Source organism: Trachemys scripta, chromosome 8 (genome assembly GCF_013100865.1).
Source record: "Trachemys scripta elegans isolate TJP31775 chromosome 8, CAS_Tse_1.0, whole genome shotgun sequence".
Classification (NCBI taxonomy): Eukaryota; Metazoa; Chordata; order Testudines; family Emydidae; genus Trachemys; species Trachemys scripta.
The window spans coordinates 66,818,082-66,838,206 of NC_048305.1; the positions used below are offsets into that span (position 1 = coordinate 66,818,082).

At 44.7% G+C, this 20,125-nt stretch overlaps 1 protein-coding gene across 6 annotated transcripts in view; it reads left to right on the forward strand.

The window, feature by feature from the left end:
• The first annotated feature begins 1,155 nt into the window (after positions 1–1,155).
• Positions 1,156–20,125, forward strand: part of CLCC1 (chloride channel CLIC like 1) — a 32,685-nt gene continuing 13,715 nt past the window's right edge. For 2 of the 6 annotated variants that reach the window (XM_034778822.1, XM_034778823.1), the window contains exons 1-6: positions 3,251–3,395; positions 4,773–4,883; positions 6,089–6,199; positions 7,504–7,725; positions 9,743–9,883; positions 12,553–12,646. In XM_034778822.1, coding sequence (XP_034634713.1) covers positions 3,252–3,395; positions 4,773–4,883; positions 6,089–6,199; positions 7,504–7,725; positions 9,743–9,883; positions 12,553–12,646 — 823 coding nt within the window. In that variant the 5' untranslated portion in view covers position 3,251. Of the gene's footprint in view, positions 1,287–1,584; positions 1,725–2,464; positions 2,828–3,250; positions 3,396–4,772; positions 4,884–6,088; positions 6,200–7,503; positions 7,726–9,742; positions 9,884–12,552; positions 12,647–20,125 lie in introns of those variants that run through there. The other 4 variants (XM_034778818.1, XM_034778820.1, XM_034778819.1 and 1 more) reach the window with 4 other exon arrangements.

The following is a 20,125-nucleotide window of genomic DNA, read 5'->3' on the forward strand; positions in this document are numbered from 1 at the left end:
AGCCATTCCCAGTCCTTATTCAAACCGGAGTTGATTGTGTCTAGTTTGCATATCAATTCTAGCTCTGCAGTCTCTCTTTGGAGTCTGTTTTTGAAGTTTTTCTCTAAGTTAGTCTCTAAGGTGCCACAAGTACTCCTGTTCTTCTTTTTGCGGATACAGACTAACACGGCTGTTACTCTGAAACCTCAGCTGGTAAATTGCCATAGCACCATCTATCCTGTAGGTGTGCTATTGCTCCCTTTGATATGATGACTGTGTGTTGCTGTTTGGTGAGGCCTTATTCACAGCTCCATTATCATTTGGAAAATGTAACTTGATATTATTTGTTTTGCTTTGACTCTTCTGATCAGCTTTATTCTTACTACTTCAAGAGTTTAGTGCTGTTTCTCACCGGTCAGCAAGAGTCCAACATCCAAATGTAGTAACTTTTATTTGAGATGAAGATCTTTCACCTGCGTACTTCATTCTAGACTCAGCTCAACTTTGTCTCTTGCATTGTTGTATCATACAAATGTATGACTTTATATGGTACTTTATTATTTGAAAGAAAAACTTTATATGACAAAAAGAGATTTGTTTATTTTACCAGGACCTGTTTAATGGTCAGAGCATGCATAAAGCACAATGTAATATGAGAGAAAATAGACAAGTTTTAACACCATCTGCCATAAAGTACTTGCCAAATTATTAAAAAAGGTAAAACATTCTAATCAGTTATTTAGATACAAGATAAACCATACAAAAACCCGCAGCATAACATGTCACAGTAGGCGGGAAGGTGTGGAGGAAGAGAATTAGATCACTCCAGGACTAGTTACACAACCTTTCACCTTTACTGATTTTAAAATCCACCTGAGATTAGTAGAAACATTCAGCTGTTTGTTCTGGGGTCTTTGTAAAATTTGTCTGCTCTCAGTCCAGCTAACAGTAGCTATGCTGCAACCCACTGTAATGGCATTGCTCTTAGCTTCAGCAGGGAAGCAAATGGCATTTTCAGGTCAGCGTTGAGACGTGTCCTACATTGCCCGCCCGCGGTGCGCCGTTTTGAACGGACTGCTCCTTATCAACACACGATCTGTATAGCTTGTTTTCCGTCGCCGCCGGCCTCGCTTCTGTCCCGGATGGAGAGGAGCGCCGAGCGCATGGATTGGGATCCCGTCTTCTCTGTGCGGATACACTGACCCGCCCGCTTCACTCTGCGCTGGCAGAGGGGCTGGGGAGGGAAGGCTCTGAGCGGAGCTGGGCCTGGCTCGAGGCTGCCGGAGCGGGGCCGGGGGAGCGGGCAGGTGTGCTGGGGCGCTCGCTGGGCGGGCTGGCGGCTTCTGCGCCGCCGGATTTGGGGAGGATTTTAGGGGGTTGGGGCGTATGGGGGGGGGCTCCCTCGCGGGGGGTTGTGGGATTCGGAGAGCGGTTCCCACGCTGGGGGGCGGGAGTCGGGGGCCCTGGCTCCCTGGCAGGGGCCTGGCTCCTGGGGTTGTGGAGGGCGGTTGCGGCTCCCTCGCGGGGGTTCCGGGATTTGGGGGGCGGCTCCTATGTTGGGGCGGGTTTGCTGGGGCGGGTCTCTGGCTAGTGAGACTCGGAGTCAGGGGGATGGTGCTCTGGCCGGGGGTTGTGGAGGGCGGCTCCCTGCTTGGGGGTTGTGGGATTTGGAGGCCGCTCTCTGAGTGGAGGGGTTGTGGTGGATTCCCTGAAGGCCGTGGCAGTGCAGGAAACTAACCCACTAGGTTAGTGAGGTGGTGGTGGCTGTGTTACAACACAGTTACAGTTTGTAGCGTGCATGAGAGGGTAGCTGGACGTAGCACAACTCAAGTCCCAGGCTTTAGCTTGATTGCAGAATGTGGCTGGATTCATCAAAACACTAATGGGGGAGGCTTTATTGCCTTCCAAATTTTAACAGTTATAAGTGTCATTCCTGTTTTGTTCTTTGTCTGTTGTTCAGTAATAGGTTTTCTTAATTACTGGTAGCAAATGTAGATAGAAATTGGCACACAAAGACACTATATGGATAACAACCAATATTTATCCATAACCAGTTATTTTACACATGTATATTTATAAAAGTCCCACTCTCACTACTTGACTTCTCACTTTGATATGCTTATCATGGTTGGAATTTGGAAAAGGAAAATATAATATGGATACTGTTCAAAATGAGTAGTTATGAAACTTTCTAGTATTATTCTGTTCAATATGATTTGTAATACTTTAATCCTTTTGATAATTTACTTTAAAAAATAGTTGTTCCAATCCTGCAATTTTATCCAAGCATATGGAGCCCTATGGATCCACTTTCAGGTCTCCAGGATCTATATTGTGCCATTGTTCAGTAAATAAAGATCTGACCATAAATCAGCATTTATGGACTTACATCTATTTAATCTTCAGAGTGCTTTCTTATGTAGGAGGTTATGTAAGATATCCTGTTACCTTTTTATGCATGTTTAATGCAAAATTTACAATGTTATACATACTGTATAAGGTGCAATTTATTAAGATTTTAGATTATTAGAAATACTAATATTTACAAAAGGAAATGATGAAAGTTGGATCTTTTTCATTCACTTGAATGAAACACTTTTACTTTAAAACCAAAAATCTTGTTAAATCCATGTAGTTGGTGAGGTGAAAATATTCTTCAGGTCATAATCATTGAAAGCCATATAATTAAGGGAAAAACTAGGCAAAATTGGGATTCAATAGCAATAGGCTTGTTGAAAACAAGGCTTCTTGAGTGAGTGAAGTTGGAGTTTGCAGGATCAGACAAAACTTAGTGATAGAGCTGAATCCATGTTTTAACAAATAAGGAGACACCTGGATTTAAACTCAGGTATTTTGAGCTTGACTCTAGTAGAATCTTAGTCCTTTGTCAGTTATTGTGGCTTCATCCATATATTTGCTTACTGATAATGGTCCGAATCCTGCTCCCATTGAAATCAAAGGGAGTTTTGTAGTCCGTAAATTAAGTAAACTGTGTTGATTTTTTTTTAAACACTACTTGCTTGTATCTGTCAAATTTGGACTTTTACATATGCTAATCTCTGTGTTCTTAGCCAGTAATTCTTGCCTGTTAGAACAGTGTGGTGAGCTAACACTGTTGAGTCCTCAGTATTCGTAATTTTCTTTTGGCCAAAACAGTTATTTAGACAAATCTGTTTTATAGGAAACAAGTTGGGAAAAGGTTGATGTTGTATAATGTTATGAGACTTCTAACCACAGTTTTAATTATATTTGTGGATTCTGTTGTACTCAGGATGCTGGTTCCCTTGGTACTGTGTGCAACTCTCATGATAGGAAGTGGTGAAATTCAAGGTGATGAATGGATTGACCCCACAGATATGCTCAATTATGATGCAGCTTCAGGAACAATGAGAAGACCTGGCAAGGTTAAAAAAAGTGTCTGTGTCTCTGTATATTACACATATATTCTTATGTCAAAAGAACATGATTAATTCAGCACCCTTATGAGTATGCATTATGCTCATGATTACATACTGTTTTTTCCACAGGACTGTTATTCTCAGTTCTGTTACCCAGCCCAGCCTGCAACAGCTGACTGTTGCAAATGCCTTGGCTGGAGCATGCCCACTGAGAAAGGAATCTTTGGGGGATTTAGCTGCCAACCTCTAGCAAGTCTGCTGAGTATGTGCTAACTGTAATTTTTCAACATCTTATAACTTGGCTAAATTGGGGTGGATTTTCATGGGGACAACAAAAGGCACTTCCCAGACACAAAGGACCACTCCCTGCCAAATTTCAAATCCCTGCTCCAGAGCATGGGGCCACTAGAGGATCTCAAAGAACAGGATGTCAGGATTTAACATGGGTAAAACAACATATTTTTCCCTAGCCTCATTCCCAGAAATGGGGCAACTGTTTTAGTTGAAATTTCCCAAAAAACTCAGTCTGAGGAAGACACTTCATTGGAACCAAGTTTATAGGAAGGAACAGAAGAGTTGGAGGGGGCCAGTGAGGAGTGGGATCTCTGGGTTTTGGTGGGGCCAAACAGCCTTGTCTGTTTCATCTCTGTTACTTATGATAGAATAATCTCAGCAAGTCTCCGCAAAGTTTTCCTCCTCCTGATCTCCATGTTTTTCCACTGGAGGGGGCAAGTCTGTTTCCAAACAAGGAAATTGGATTTACACTAAACAGCAATATGTTTTGCTGCTACTTTACACTGAGAAATGAGAGATTCCTTTGGGCATGAAAAATTATGTTTGGGGAAGCTTCATGTTATAAAGTGTATAATGTAATCAGAATACTTTGGAAAATATTTATACAAACTGCTGTTAGTAAGCTAATACTGGTATTTAATCAAAGATGCTATTAGTTCTGAATATACATCTTGGGGATATTTGCCACTTTGCCTTTAAATGTTTAGAGTGAAATTCCTTTTCATGAAAGTAATATTGGCAAGTGTGTCAAGCATTGGAGAATCTGAGCTCCTACTTGTATTAAAGTCAGTGGCAGTTTTGCTATTGACTTCAATGGGAGCCAGAACACATCAAAGAGGATTATCCTGAGACCCACATCCATCTGCTCTTTTTTCAGCATGTCTCTGCTGCTCTTGTTTGAGGGGATTTGTAGGGAGGCTGTGTGGACTAAAATTCAGTTGGTTTCAGCTCTTCAGTTAGGCTTCTTTTCTTTTCACATTTTGTTGTATTGGATAAGATGACCTGATTGATTGATTGATTAAAAGATAACATTCGCCTGCATTAACCAAAATCTTGCCTAAAACTATAATATGAGTAATTTTTTCTTTACTCTATCGGCAGGTAAATTATGATGACTCTGAGAATAGGGAGGCACCAGATGCCGTTGTGAACTTGCCAAACCCTGCAGCAGTATCAGAGTGCCATAGGAAATTAGAATCCTTAATTCAGAAGGTTTGCTTATAGCTTTATATTCATTCAGAACACTATCAGGAAATCTAAAGTATTTTCCATCTTTTTACATCATTTACATATTTTTCTATAATCATCAGAAATGTTGGCTTGGAACAGGTGAATTACTAGAGGATCGGTCAGTTTTTGGGGGGGGGGGGTCGTGCTGCTGATTAAAGCCATGCAATTTATTTTTTGTAGTACTTGATATTTCAGCCTTTTAATGTGATTAATATGCCAAGTCTGCGGATATCTATGTACTGTCGTATTTTTGGCTTATTTTAGAAAGGTATTGACAGGAAGGCAACACTCAAAATGTATGCTTTGTTTTTAAAAAAACAAAACAAACCCCAGAATATGCACACACTTTGACAATTTTACACTTCAATGGAAGAATAGATTTTTGGTTGGAATTAAATCTTCTTCCCTTCAGTGCAGGCAACTAAACTGTTGGAGCATTGTGTTAGTCATGGGCACTAAAAAGTTAAACTGACTAGAAACAAGGAAAATTGACCTACTTCTCTTTCACTGTGTGTGTGTGTGTGTGTGTGTGTGTGTAATATGAAGAATGGGGGGAGGGCTAGTGGTGTGAGTGGTTTGTCAGGAGCAGGGCCACAACACGTAGGCTTGCGGAGATTCTAGGCAACGTTGCAGCCCTAAAATACTGCTGTAACTTAGACTAGCTCGCAGGGCTGTCTGAATTATGCGGGGAGCCTTTCCATCCCCCAGAGTAGCCCAGGATCAGGGATTGCAAATATGGCTTAAAGCCACCTTGACCATGTGGATGCTTCCCTGACCCATCAGGTTGAGAGTTCTGTGCTGTGCCCTTTTAGATCTCACTTAATACATAACTGATTTTTATAATTAAACTGAAGATTTTCTTCTGATCTAAACTTCAAACTATTGAGAGATGAACAAATCTTTAGTTTTTCTAGTCCAAGGGATATACTGAGGTTAAGAGTCAGCCACATCATCAGAGGGTTAAAAGTCCACAACATTTATGACTTTGAAACAAGTACCATGGAAAATAGTGTGCCAACTGTTGTTCTTAAGTACATTACTATGATTTTATGTGATACATTAGCTGCAATACGTTTATATTAGGGTATAGGAACTTGTTTCATTCACTGGAAACTTTATTCATCCTTTGCTTAATTAATGTGTCATTAGTGTAAGATTGTAACTTAGAATTTGCTTTATTGCTCCAGATTGAAGAGTATGAGAAGAAAGAGAAGACCAAGTTAAGTGAAAGCCATAGCATTTATGTTTTTAGGAGATACTTGAATAAGATTTTAATTGAAGCTGGAAGACTTGGCCTTGTGAGTATTCAAATGTTAATGAAAATATGGTACAATTTTAACTGCTACTTTATATATTTTTCGTTATTACAAATCAAAACAACATAGTGATTTAAGTATTCCAGTTACTCCAAACTAAGACACACAAGATAAAAGGAATCATAGTGAAAAGACATTTTACAGATTGAATTTAATGCAGCATAATTTAAATACATACAGTAAAATAATGCACCTGCAACCCTAGCCCTCTTGTGCCTAGTGTGTCCACAGCTGCAGAGGGAGCCCACATGAAGCTGGGCTGCACTCTGCATGAAGGTGTGCACTCCCCATGCAGCCTTCCTAAGTGCTGCCCTCCTGTTTGTTCATTGGAAGGCTCCAGTTCTGCTTCCAGAGAGCCCTCTACATCTATGGAGATGTGAGCAAGATTTGCCATATAGAGAAGAGAATATAGCTGACATAATTTATAAAGTATTCAAAAGGAGATAATTGACGTTCAGAATACTTATGTATTAGTCCACTCTTATGATGCAGCCACTTCTGAGACAATGCGCATGCTACCTGCACTTTAAGAGACAAGTTCTGTTCAGTCTTTTTGTCGTTTGACAATTCCAGGTCATTAATTCACTTGTTTACAGGAGCTTGCATAAAGCAAGATCACTCAATTACTGATTTCATTTTGATGTCTTTGGATGTAACTTTTTCCCTATCCTGAGGCAGAGGGAGAATTTTTTCTTAAATATAAGCAAAACAATCAGTTAACAGCATTACAAGAAAGAAGCACATGATAACATTTCTTTTAAGGAGCCCTTCTTCCTTTTTGTAGTAAAGTATTCACCAATGAACAATGCCATTTTTCTCTCTCAATCCTTCCAGCTACAAATTGGATATTCCAGTCTGTTTGAGAATAGATTAGCTGTTAATATCTGCAAGTGAAGAGGTGTTTTGAAATCCTAATAAAACATTTAACATGAGGTTCTACTTCTTTTTCCATAAATATTTTAATAAAGTTATGACACATGAACTTCACAGGTCTGTGAATTAGCAGTTTCATTGGTACAGAAGAGTGAATAAAAAGTCTATAGAAACCCCAGATACCAAATGTGACTCTGATCTTGCAGATTGACCCATACAGAAAGATACTTATGACCATGCATAATTACGACTCATCCTTAGGACTCCATATGGTAATATGGGTCTCTTTGCATAGATGAGATATACTGCAGGTTTGAGGAAAGTTCAGGTAATTCTTCATACTTTTATTTGTCTTTCTGATTTCCTATTGCATGTAAAATGTTTAACCATTGTTTTGTATTACTTTCAATTAGCCTGATGAAAACATTGGTGATGTGCATTATGATGCCGAGATCATCCTTACAAGTCAGGCTCTTTTGGAGATCAACAGATTTCTCAATGAGGAGGACTGGAAATCAGGCGCTTTGGATGAGGCAGTTAGTGATATTCTGATTAATTTTAAACATCATGATTATGAAGCTTGGAAATGGAGGTTTGAGGACACTTTTGGAGTTGATCCATATAATTTGCTTATGGTAAGAAAGAAGAGATTCTCTGTACTTTTGTATTCTCCAGTGTTCTTTAATAGGCCAGCCCAGTCACTGAGTATATCCTTCTACCAGTAGATGGGGATCAAAATAAATAAAACTTTTGATGCTCTTCCCCTCATAAATTGCTGGCTGAGAATTCCTCACTTCTTCCATCCCAGCAGGTGAAGATGACCTATTTGCCCAAATTAGGCATTTTAACTTTGTTTTTCCTCCTACCTTTTTCTTATAACTTTTTTCTGCTTGAAATTATCACCTGGCCTCACAGTTATTTCTCTTTCTTCTCCACCTTTTGGATCTCAGTGTGGAGTGGCCCATTGAGTTGTGCATCTTTCTTAGTCCTAGATATTCAGGTCCAGATATTGGATCTTAAGGTATAGGGTTTCAGAGACACCCTTAGGGGCAGTAGTTTGGACTCTGTTGATGCAGCACTTGGGATTGATCTGTATAATGTACTTGCTTCTGGTGAGAGAGGAGAAAGATTAGTTTAAATGTTGCAGCTTTTAATAGTTCTGTGTCTTTAGATTTAATAATATATGAAATGTTAAAATGTAGTTTTTGAGTTTCTCATGAATAGAGAGGTATAATTCCACTGAAGGTCTGTGGTGAATTCATAAATCATAAGTTTAAAGCTCTTTATAATTCAAAATGTGCCTGTGTATTTGATTCAAAATAAAAATCCATGTATTGGATCGTTAATTATTCTTTATCCCACTCATGTCCCGGTGGTGCTTTAACCTCCCTCTTCAATGGTCTTTTCCTGTGCTGCCTCTCTTTTCTCCCCCTCCCCTCCCCTCCCGCCCCCCCCAAGGTCCCACAGAGGAGTCTTGCTGCTGCTTTCTTATTCTGCTTAAACCACTGACAAGAATAGGTTTGCCTCACTGCCCTGCTGCAGATGCTGGAATGGTGATTCTGTTAATAATCGCCAGGCATTTTGTTTTTAACTCTTGTACTTTGCCATTGTAACAATTCCATCACACTGAAAATGTTTTAGATGTAATTGAAAATAGTGAGAGATTTTGTGCCAGTATAGAAGATCTTGTGAAGATATGATGGAATAACAATTAAAGTCAGGAAAAAATTTCCTTTTCCCACAATCTCATAACCTGAATGTATTTGGATTAATTGAATCTGTTTCCTTATTTCTCACTGTTTCTGTTCCTTCTGATGGTCCTACCTTTTTGTTCAGTCCCATAAGGCATCTGTACATTTTTCTTTTCCTCATTCATTCCTGTCGTCGTCATCTCATTACTTTTCCCTTTACAATATAAATTGACTGCAGCATCCAGATCCAGCAGTTTCATTTTAGCAAATTCCATATCGGTCTCTGAAAGCTCGTATCCTCTCCTGTGAGATCTGGCTTTTCAAAATGCTGTTCTGCTCATCTTTTTTTGTTTGTTTGTTTTTAAACTCATAAACACGTAGACTTTAAAGTCAAAAGAGACCATCTCATCATCTAGTCTGACCTCCTGCACATTGCAGGCCACAGAATCTAACCCACCCACTCCTGTAATAGACCCTTAACATCTGGCTAAATTACTGATGTCCTCAAATCATAATTTAAAGACTTTGGGTTACAGAGAATCTGCTATTCACACTATTTAAAACCTGCAAAAAATCCCCATGGTCTCTGCCAATCTGACCAGGGGGAAAATTCCTTCCTGGTCCCAAATATGGTGATCAGTTGTACACTGAGCATGTGGGCAAGACCCACCAGCCAGATACCTGGGAAAGAATGCTCTATAGTAACTCAGAGCCCTCCCCATCTAGTGTCCCATCACTGGCCGTTGGAGATATTTGCTGCTAGCAGATGCAAATTAGCTACATGCCATTGTAGGCAATCTCATCATACCATCCCCTCCATACACACATCGAGCTCAGTCTTGAAGCTAGTTGGGTAAATGAAGCTGAAAAAGAGTTGTTTGTAATTCTCTCATTTTACTAGCAATAGGCTTGAAAAACTCCAAATCTGGTTCATGACTTTCCTCCCTCATTTCCTTTTCAGGTACTCTTGTGTTTGGTGTGCATTACAGTAACTGTAGCTACTGAGCTATGGACACACATTGGTTGGTGTACTCAAGTAAAACGCATTTTATTCATCAGTTTTCTCATCAGTTGTGGATGGAACTGGATCTACTTATATAAGGTAAATTAATCAGAAATCCTGGCTCTGTTTTTTAATAGTAAATTTTTAAACCATGATAATCCAGAGAGTTTGGGGATTATTTTTGTTACATTATAAAATACAGTTATTGATTGCCAAAGTGAATACTGTAATGGAGACTTCAGATTGCACAAATTATTAATTTAGATTAAAATCCCTGCTTCTCCTCGCTGCAGTGGAGCACAGAGTTCAAAAGGCAGTGGAGCCATCATAATTCCACTACAGAGGGTTTGAAGACTGTATGTGACTCTCCAAAGCACCATGGTGGGAGTGATTTAGGAAGTGGATAATTGATCTGTGTACTACATTGATTCACTGGCTAAAACCCTATATAGTGGGTGTATACTATACAGCAGCTGCTACTAAAACCCAGAGCTTCAGTAATGATCACAGAGCAGCTGATTGTACCTTGGGTTGTTAGGGTAAGGATTCTATTTCTTCAGCTCCTACCTAAAAATCCCTGCACAAAGCACATTTGCTTTGCCCAGGTATGAGGCTTTGGTCCTTAATTTGAAATTGAGAGTTTAGTTTATCGCTAGGTCAATTTAAAACAAAATAGATCTCTGATGTGCTTTGGCATCTTTGGTCAAGAAGAGTCTCACGCAGATGTGCATTTTACAGGGACCCCATCAATTTAAAAATTACACTTTATTCAAAAGATTTTTACCTACTGTTGTTACAAATTAAGTCTACATTTATTATAATAGAGATTTTAGGGAGAGGGAAATTCTCCCATTGTCCAGTTTGTTCATTTTATGCCTAGTCAGTTTTGCTGTTTCCCTATATAGTCAATTTCTCTGGGATTTTATGAGGTCTTCTTTTACACATCAACAGGGGAAGAAAAACATTTTTAAAATTGGAAAATATGGTTGTAAGACCACAAAAATTGGCAGGGGTAGTCAGGGCAGTTGAGACTGTTTTTTCACTTTCTTTTAAACTATCCCTTTAAATGAATATGTCTAATAAAATTCTTTACGCCAATCTAGAGTTAAAAAATAATGTAATGAAGCTCTTTGAACTGAAGACAGTTAAGAAAATAAACTACTTGTCCATTTAAGTTGACCTGTTAAAGGAACAAATTTGCTATAAGGATACTTTGAAAAGCACATTAAATGAATAGGTTAACTGCTTGCTACAGACTCCTCTCCAAAGAAATGTTTCAGTGGCTCTTTCATGTGTGTTACAGGTCTCCACATTTTCTGTATAATCTATGCTGCAGATAATTGACCAGTAGAGGGGCCTTCCACAGATCCAAAGGAGAGTGGAAGTAAAGAGAAAATATATTTTTTTATTCCCTAATAGTGCCCAGTACTTAGTGGGTACTACAATTATTATTTATTACTAGTTTATTTCTATAGTGAAAAACACAGTCCACTTCCTACCAATGTTCAATAATCTTTCGTTGATCTCTCTTAAAAGAAATTATGCACTGTATCCATTATTTCAAGTATAACACTTTGAAAATCTTGTATTTGATCACATGTAGCAGCAAAGGGTAGATGTCAAAATTGACTGTGTTTATTGAAAAATTGTATGGATTGTTGCAGATTAAAACTGAGATGAAAATAAGCATGAGTGTGATTAGTACACTTTCGTCCAGAAATATTGTTGGGGTGATGTCTTTTTGAAGATTTGTCAAATAGCTGCCTCAGTTAGGATTCCGCTTATTTTGAACTGAGCCAACTGAATGCTACATGCATTGACAAATCTTTCTGCTAGAACAGTATTTCATGTTGGATACAATTGGGAGCTTAAGCTATTTTATAACTTGTTTTCTCATGTGTAGCCAGATGTAGTAGAACATGGGTTCTTAACCTTTTTTTCTTCTGCAACCTTCTTTCTGTGATACTGTTGTCTCAGAATCCTTTGTGCTATCTTAACCAACCCCCCAATGTTGTAGTACAAAATTAATGTTTTTGTAAAATTCATTCATATTATCACAAATAGGAGTTTGCATTCAGTGTCTGTATCTTTCATCCAGAATAAAGTTATTTCCACTCAGAAGGATTTTTTGCAGCCAGAGTAGCTAGAAACTTTTTTAATGGACGCGTACATTCTGCAAAACGCTCCAGAAACCCCAAAATGCAGTTTCACCAACCTTGGTGTTGCAATCTCAGTATGGTAACCCATTGCTTTATGCAGTAGCTTGTGAGGGATTTCTTTCAGAGTTACAGTTCATTTACTGTAACTAACTATAATTATCTGAACAGTGTTAACATCTAAAATTTGAAAATAATTTTAAAAACTGATCAGGAAACAATAGAAATGTGCCTGGTTTTGTTTCTGAAAATGGTAAGAAGTTCTTGGTTTTTCAGTTCTTTATGTACCTGCCTTTTAATTCAGTAATACTTGTGTGGGTGGTGAGGGTTTGGCCCAATTCCAGAAATTGTGTTATATTTAACTAACACTTCCTTATTGTGAAGGAAGCAGTCAGTGCCTTTTGACTAGCTAAAAATAATTATTATTCTCCCTATTCAGGGATCATAGGTTTTGGCTGAATTTGATTTGCTGTGGTGTTTTGCTTTTGCAGATTCTTTTATTTTTAATACATTTTAGACCACTTTTTGGTTGATGGCAGAAAGTGAAAATAATGGGTTTTTTTTATTCAGTGTAAACCACTTTTACCAAGGTTAATTCTGGTTCTGTTGCAGATAGCCTTTGCACAGCATCAAGCTGAAGTGGCCAAAATGGGAAATTATGACACAGTATGTGATAAGAAGATAGACTGGAGTGAGAGTCTTTTTGGTGAGGTATTTGTAGTTATGTTCTTTCTAATACTTTTTATGTAAAGAAAAACTGGCAAACCACGATAAAATGAGACACAAGTCAATGCTGGCATCACCCAAGAAGTAGCTTTTTGATTTTATTTAATTTTTTTTTTCTAATCTTGCATTTAAAATTCTCTAATCATATAACTGGGTAAGCCAACTACTAATTTATCTAACACATAATTCTTCTTCGAGTGATTGTTCACGTCCATTACACATTAGGTGTACGCGCGCCGCGTGCACGGACGTCGGAAACTTTTTTCCTTAGCAGCTCCTGTCGGGCCGGCAGGGCCCCCTCCTTCCTGCCAGAGCAGCGCCCCGCTCCAGGGTATATATATCCCTGCCGACCCGACCCCTCCAGTTCCTTCTTACCGTCCGTGGCGGCGTTGGAACAACTCTGTCTCTCGTCTGAGAGTGTCCCTTAGCAATAGTCATTAGTGTTATCTAGCAGTTATCAGTTAGTTTGTAGTAGTGTTGAGCCAGTAGTTAACAGCTCATTAGGATACTTAAAGTTCCTGCCGTGGTTGTTTGTTCAGCCCCGGCACCGGCCCTGGGCGGCGGGGTATGCCACACGCCCAAGGCTTCAAGGCTTGTGCCACGTGCCACAGGCCTATGCCATTGAGCGACCCCCACGCCTCGTGTCTCCGTTGCCTGGGGGAGGCTCACCAGAAAGAGCGCTGCAAGACCTGCAAGGCCTTTAAGCCCAGAACTAAAAAAGAGAGGGACTTTCGCCTTAAGCAGCTGCTCATGGAGACGGCGTTACAGCCCTCCACTTCGACGGCACCGTCTGCCTCCGTGCGGAGCGCCCCGGCATCGGTGCGGGAACCGGCGCCGGCGGGTCACCCGAAGCCCGCGGCACCAACCCAGCGGGGAAAAACACGATGCCGATCGTCTTCGCCGGCGAAAGCGAAGGGCCAGCCTAAGGCCCGAGGATGCTCCCCGCACAAGAGGGCGGCACCGGTAAAGACCTTGAGTGCCCCTAAGGCCAATACGGCCCCAACACGGACCCCGGTAGTGGCTCCGGCGCCGAAAGTCCCGTCGAGCCCCGGGATGGGCGCGTCGAGTGAGGATGAAGGGCTGGAGGAGCTCGTGGAATAGCCCTCCACTCCGGACACGTTTGAGGCAGCTAAGGACCTCATTGCTTTGTCCGTCGAGGCCCCGGCACGCGCTGAGGGCGCTCCGCCGATGCTGCCGCACAGAGGCAAGCCGGCGATGGTGCGCCCATCATGGTCGCCGTCTCGGCACCGCTCCAGGAACCGGTCCCGGTCGAGCTCCGCCTCGGTGGACTCCCGGTTGCCCTCGGCGCAGGAAGCACCGCAGCAGTCGGGCTTCAACAAGTGGTCGGCACCGACTCAGCAACCGAGCACGAGTCGGCACCGCAAAACGTCGGCGGTTCGTTACCCGAGGCCGACCAGCCGTAGCCGTTCCCGGTCCTGCGATCACCGGTACCGTTCCAGGTCGGCGAGGCGCTATTCCAGGTCCTGGTTGCGGAGGCGCTACTTCCCAAAACTGGACCGGCACCATCCTACGGCTCCGCCGTGGCCTTCCAGGTCACCGTCCGTGGTCTCGGGAACTGACTCAGACCGGTACGGCGGGTATGCCCATAGGTCACAGGCCAGCAGGGACTACGGTCAGTCCCAATGGGGCCAACCGAGCCAATGGCCATTCTGGACACCCTGGGCCTACCACCAGCAAGGGCCCCCATCGAGGGCCTCGAGATCCGGGCCATCCGGGTACCGATCCCGCTCCCCGCGGCACCGGCCGCCATCGTATAGGGAGGCAACGGTCTCTAGACCACCGGAGCGGGAAGGAGTGGACTCGGCACCGAGTACGGTGCCGTCCCAATCCCACGCTGCGGGTCAGGCCGCAGAGGAACAACTGGCTGATGCCGGATTGCAGGACAATGAGGATGGGCAGAAGGCCCTGACCTCTTCCTCCTCGCCAGACGAGGCGGTAGCGGGCACACTGGTGTCCGGCCCTCCCCCGATTGACCATCGGGCACACCAAGACCTGCTTCGCCGGGTAGCCCTCAATCTGGGCTTGCAAGCGGAGGAGACTGTAGAGCAGGACGACCCCATGGTCGATATCCTGAGCCCAGAGGGCCCCTCCAGAGTCGCTCTCCCGATTATACGGACAGTACAGTCCAACTATAAGACGGTGTGGCAAACACCGGCCTCCAGTGCGCCAACTGCAAAAGGCGTGGAGAGGAAATACTTCGCCCCATCTGGAGGGTTTGACTTCCTCTTTCTACACCCGTCCCCCTGTTCGCTGGTGGTCTCGGCGGTCAACGAAAAAGAGCTACATGGCCAGCAAGCTCCTGCCCCCAAGGGCAAGGAGGCTAAGAGATTGGACTTATTTGGGAGGAAAGTCTATTCATCTGGGGGCCTTCAGCTGAGGATCGCCAATCAGCAGGCGATTCTAAACAGGCACAATTTTAACTCCTGGACATCAGTTGCCAAGTTTAAGGACTCCCTCCCACCTGACGCGCATCAGGAGTTTACGGCCCTGGTGGATGAGGGAATGGCAGTGGCCAAGACCTCATTACAAGGCCGCACTAGACTCAGCCGACGCTGCGGCTAGAACAATTGCGTCGGGAGTCGTGATGAGGCGTTCGGCGTGGTTGCAGGCTTCAGGTCTCCCGCCAGAGGTGCAAACCACACTGCAGGACCTCCCGTTTGAAGGTTCGGGCTTGTTCTCCGACCAAACGGACGCCAGGCTGCATAGCCTTAAGGACTCGCGTGCGACCCTTAAGTCATTGGGTATGCACACGCCGGTAACGCAGCGTAAACCCTTTAAGCCCCAGCCACCACAGAGGCAATACCACCCTCGCCCCCGGCACGAGCCTTACCGCCGTCGAGGCAGGGATAACAGGTGGAGACGTAACAATACGCCTAATCAAGGCCAGAGTCATGGCCAGGGCAAGCCGCAGCCGGGAAATAAACCAGGCTTTTGAAGCTACGCCCGAGGACAGCGTACCACTTCATATACCGGATCCTCCTCTGGGTTTCAAGGACCGTCTGTCCCATTTCTACCGGGCCTGGTTGCGCATAACATCGGACCGCTGGGTCCTGCGCACAGTGAAGGCGGGCTATACCCTCCAGTTTTCCTCGCCCCCTCCCTGCCATCCCCCTTCCCCGTCCCTCTTCAGGGACCCTTCTCACGAGCAACTCCTCATACAGGAGGTACAGACCCTTCTCACTGCAGGAGCAGTAGAAGAGGTCCCTCTAGACCTAAGGGGAAAAGGATTCTATTCCAGATACTTCCTGATCCCCAAGGCGAAAGGGGGCCTCCGTCCTATTTTGGACCTGCGCGATCTAAACAAGTTTCTGATCAAAGCGCGCTTCCGTATGGTCTCCCTTGGAACTATTATCCCATCCCTGGATCCGGGGGTTTGGTATGCTGCCCTCGATATGAAAGATGCCTATTTTCACATCGCAATCAATCCGGCCCACAGACGGTTTCTGCGCTTCGTTGTCGACCAGCGCCATTTCCAATTTACGGTCCTGCCCTTCGGCCTGGCGTCAGCACCACGGGTATTTACGAAGTGCATGTCCGTGGTAGCAGCCTTCCTTCGAAAAAGAAGGATGCGTGTGTTCCCGTACCTGGACGATTGGCTACTCGCGGGCAGGTCGGAGGCCGAGGTCCGATCTCACGTGACGCTGGCCTTGCAGACGTTCGACAAGCTCGGCCCCCGGGTCAATGTGCCCAAATCCACGTTAGTCCCCACACAGAGGCTGGACTTCATAGGTGCAACCCTGGACTCGGTAACCGCGCAAGCGAGCCTACCAGAGGCACAGTTCATGTCAATTCACAGAGCCGTAAGCTCGGTCCAAAAATTCCCCACGACAACGGCAAGGTGTTGCATGCAGCTTCTGGGGCATATGGCAGCTTGCACACACGTGGTCAGACATACACGCCTGAGGCTCCGGCCTTTACAGTTGTGGTTCGCCCACACGCATCGCCCCAACAGAGACCCATTGGATCAAGTAGTCACGATCCCAAACCAGGTGCTCAGCTCGCTACGCTGGTGGCTCGATCGCCAACAGGTATGCGAAGGGATCCCCTTCGCTGCCCCACAGCCCACTCTGACGTTGGTAACAGATGCATCGGACCTGGGTTAGGGGGGCGCACCTGGGGGAACTACGGACCCAAGGGCTGTGGTCCAGAGAAGACAAGCTGCTTCACATCAATCTGAAGGAGCTAAGAGCGGTTCGCCTCGCCTGTCAGACCTTCCGCGCCACCATAAAAGGTCACAGCGTGGCAGTCCTGACGGACAACACTACCGCCATGTTCTATATAAACAAGCAGGGCGGGTCCCGGTCTTCTCCCCTCTGTCACAAGGCACTCCAATTATGGAACTTCTGTATAGCCCATGCGATACACCTCATCGCAACGTATCTTCCGGGGATTCAAAATGGCTTAGCAGACCGCCTCAGCCGATCCTACCGAATGCACGAATGGACGTTGAGGCGAGACGTCCTGCATTCGATCTTCCGGAAGTGGGGCTTTCCCCGGGTGGATCTATTCGCCACCAGGGACAACAGCCAATGCCCTCAGTTCTGCTCGTTCCAGAACCTCAGCCGGGGATCATTAGCAGATGCTTTCATGATCCCATGGGGAGGGAGCCTAAGATATGCCTTCCCTCCGTTCCCACTCATACACAAGGTTCTCCTCAAGACCCGCAGGGACAGGGCGACGATCATACTTATCGCCCCGGCCTGGCCACGCCAACATTGGTTCACGTCCCTGCTGGAACTGTCCATAGCCGATCCAATCACCCTCCCCCTCCATCGCGACCTAGTCACGCAAGACAAAGGTCGCCTACTCCATCCGAACCTGTCTTCGCTACATCTCACGGGGTGGTATCTCTCTGGCTGAATGATGCAGAACACAGGTGCTCTCACCAAGTTCAGCAATCCTCCTTAATAGTAGGAAGCCCTCTACAAGAGCAACCTACCTGGCAAAATGGAAAAGGTTCTCCCACTGATGTGAGCCTCAACGCATACAGCCTTTACAAGCCTCAGTTCCGTTGATCTTGGACTACCTACTGCACCTCAAGAATCAAGGGCTTGCGCCCGCCTCAATTAGGGTTCACTTAGCCGCTATTTCGGCTTTCCATCCGGGAGAGTTGGGAGTGTCAGTGTTCTCCAACCCCACAGTGGCCTGATTCCTCAAGGGGCTGGAAAGGGTGTTTCCCTACTCGCGCCCGCCTGTTCCGGCGTGGAGTCTGAACCTAGTCCTAACAAGACTCATGAGTCCTCCCTTTGAGCCCCTAGCCACTTGCTCCCTCACGCACCTCTCGTGGAAGGTGGCGTTTCTCGTGGCCATCACGTCGGCCAGAAGGGTATCGGAATTGAGGACCCTCTCTTCGGAACCACCCTATACAGTGTTCCATAAGGATAAGGTGCAACTGAGGCCGCACCCCAAATTCCTCCCAAAGGTGGTATCACAGTTTCACATGGGGCAGGATATTTGCCTACCAGTGTTTTTTTCCTAAACCCCATACGGACCCTCACCACCGCAGCCTACATACCCTGGATGTCCGAAGGGCGTTGGCATTTTACCTGGAACGGACCAGGTCGTTCCGCAGAACACCCCAGCTGTTCATTGTTATTGCGGAACGTATGAAAGGCTTGCCTATCTCGACACAGCGCTTGTCGGCATGGATTGTGCATTGTATACGCACTTGTTATGAGCTCGCCAATGTTCCGGCCCCGGAGATCCGGGCCCACTCGACTAGAGCTCAAGCGTCCTCAACGGCCTTCTTGGCACAGGTCCCTATCCAGGAGATCTGTAAGGCAGCCACCTGGTCGTCCGTACATACGTTCACAGCCCACTACGCGATCCATCATCAGACCAGAGAGGACGCGATGGTCGGTCGGGCTGTGCTACAGTCAGTTGTACCTTGACTCCTACCCACCTCCAATGGTAAGCTTGGGAATCACCTAATGTGTAATGGACGTGAACAATCATTCGAAGAAGAAAGAACGGTTACTTACCTTCTGTAACTGTTGTTCTTCGAGATGTGTTGTTCAGGTCCATTACACTTCCCACCCTCCTTCCCCTCTGTCGGAGTCTCCGGCAAGAAGGAACCGGAGGGGTGGGGTCGGCAGGGATATATATACCCTGGAGCGGGGCGCCGCTCTGGCGGGAAGGAGGGGGCCCTGCCGGCCCGACGGGAGCCGCTAAGGGAAAAAGTTTCCGACGTCCGTGCACGCGGCGCGCGTACACCTAATGTGTAATGGACGGGAACAACACAACTCGAAGAACAACAGTTACAGAAGGTAAGTAACCGTTCTTTAGCATGCTATTGTATTTGGTCTCTAAAATTATTAGATACAGGCTTATCATAAGATATATTATGGTATGTCACCTTCTCCTGGGCTTAAACTTCTCCTTGCACTGACTAGTAGAATCTGTATCTGAAATATCTCTCTCTATCCCATGAATATTCCCCAGCTGTCTTGTACAGTTCAGTACACAGTATCTTAAACTAAGGAAAGGAAAATCCTCTTGGCTTGAATTCCACTTTTCTATCCTCCAGTTATTTCACTCTATTTGAATACATGGGCTGCAGTAATTCACCAACACAAATAAACTCAAACAAAAATATTCTCTTTATTTCAAACTGTAACTAGATATTTTTGCAGCACGCATCCAGTTACTTTACGTAGTAAATGGCTGAGCTTATTTATATAGCACACGTCTTGCCAGAGCAGCTAGAAACCTTCCAAGTTTAAAATACTGCATACACTTTTATAAAACCATCCATGATGGATAGCATGAAAGAATTACTTTTGCTGCCTACAGAAATGTTAGCAACCATGTCTTTTTGTTAGGAATAAAACTGTGTCCATTCAGCTCTGAAGCTTGCTAGGCATGGCAGTGATGGGGAGGGAAATGCACTCCAGAGCCTTGCCACTGGTCCTGGGGAGTTCAGTAACTAACATCAAGAGCCTCTAAGAGATCTGAATTGTTATTGTGGAGTGAGGGTGAAAATTGGGTTGCTGATAATTTAAAGTTTAAAAGATAATGATCAAGCCCTGGAATTGCACCTGAAAACATGTAGTAAACTAATACGGAGACTAGGGCTATTCTATACTGTGCTACAGTACAGACTATAAGGGTCAGAATTTAGAGCGTATCAAAGAGTTATGCGCTAACTGCCCTGCGTGGATACTGCTGGCACAAACTAAAAGATGCCTAGTTTGTGTTAAAGTGCAGTCCTGTTTGAAAAAGGACTACAAAGGCGAACTAGGTACTACAGAAACACCTGCACCAGCATGGGAACTCCCCCGTCCAGCATGACCTCTTATGCATGGTGTGTGTGAGGTCACAGTGAGCAGAGGACAAAATGGCATCCTCTGTGTGGCAAAAGTTCTGGAACACCATTCCAGCAAGTTTCAGCTTTGACTCGGGGGACAGACCTCTGCAGAACCCAAGGTGGACTGACAGG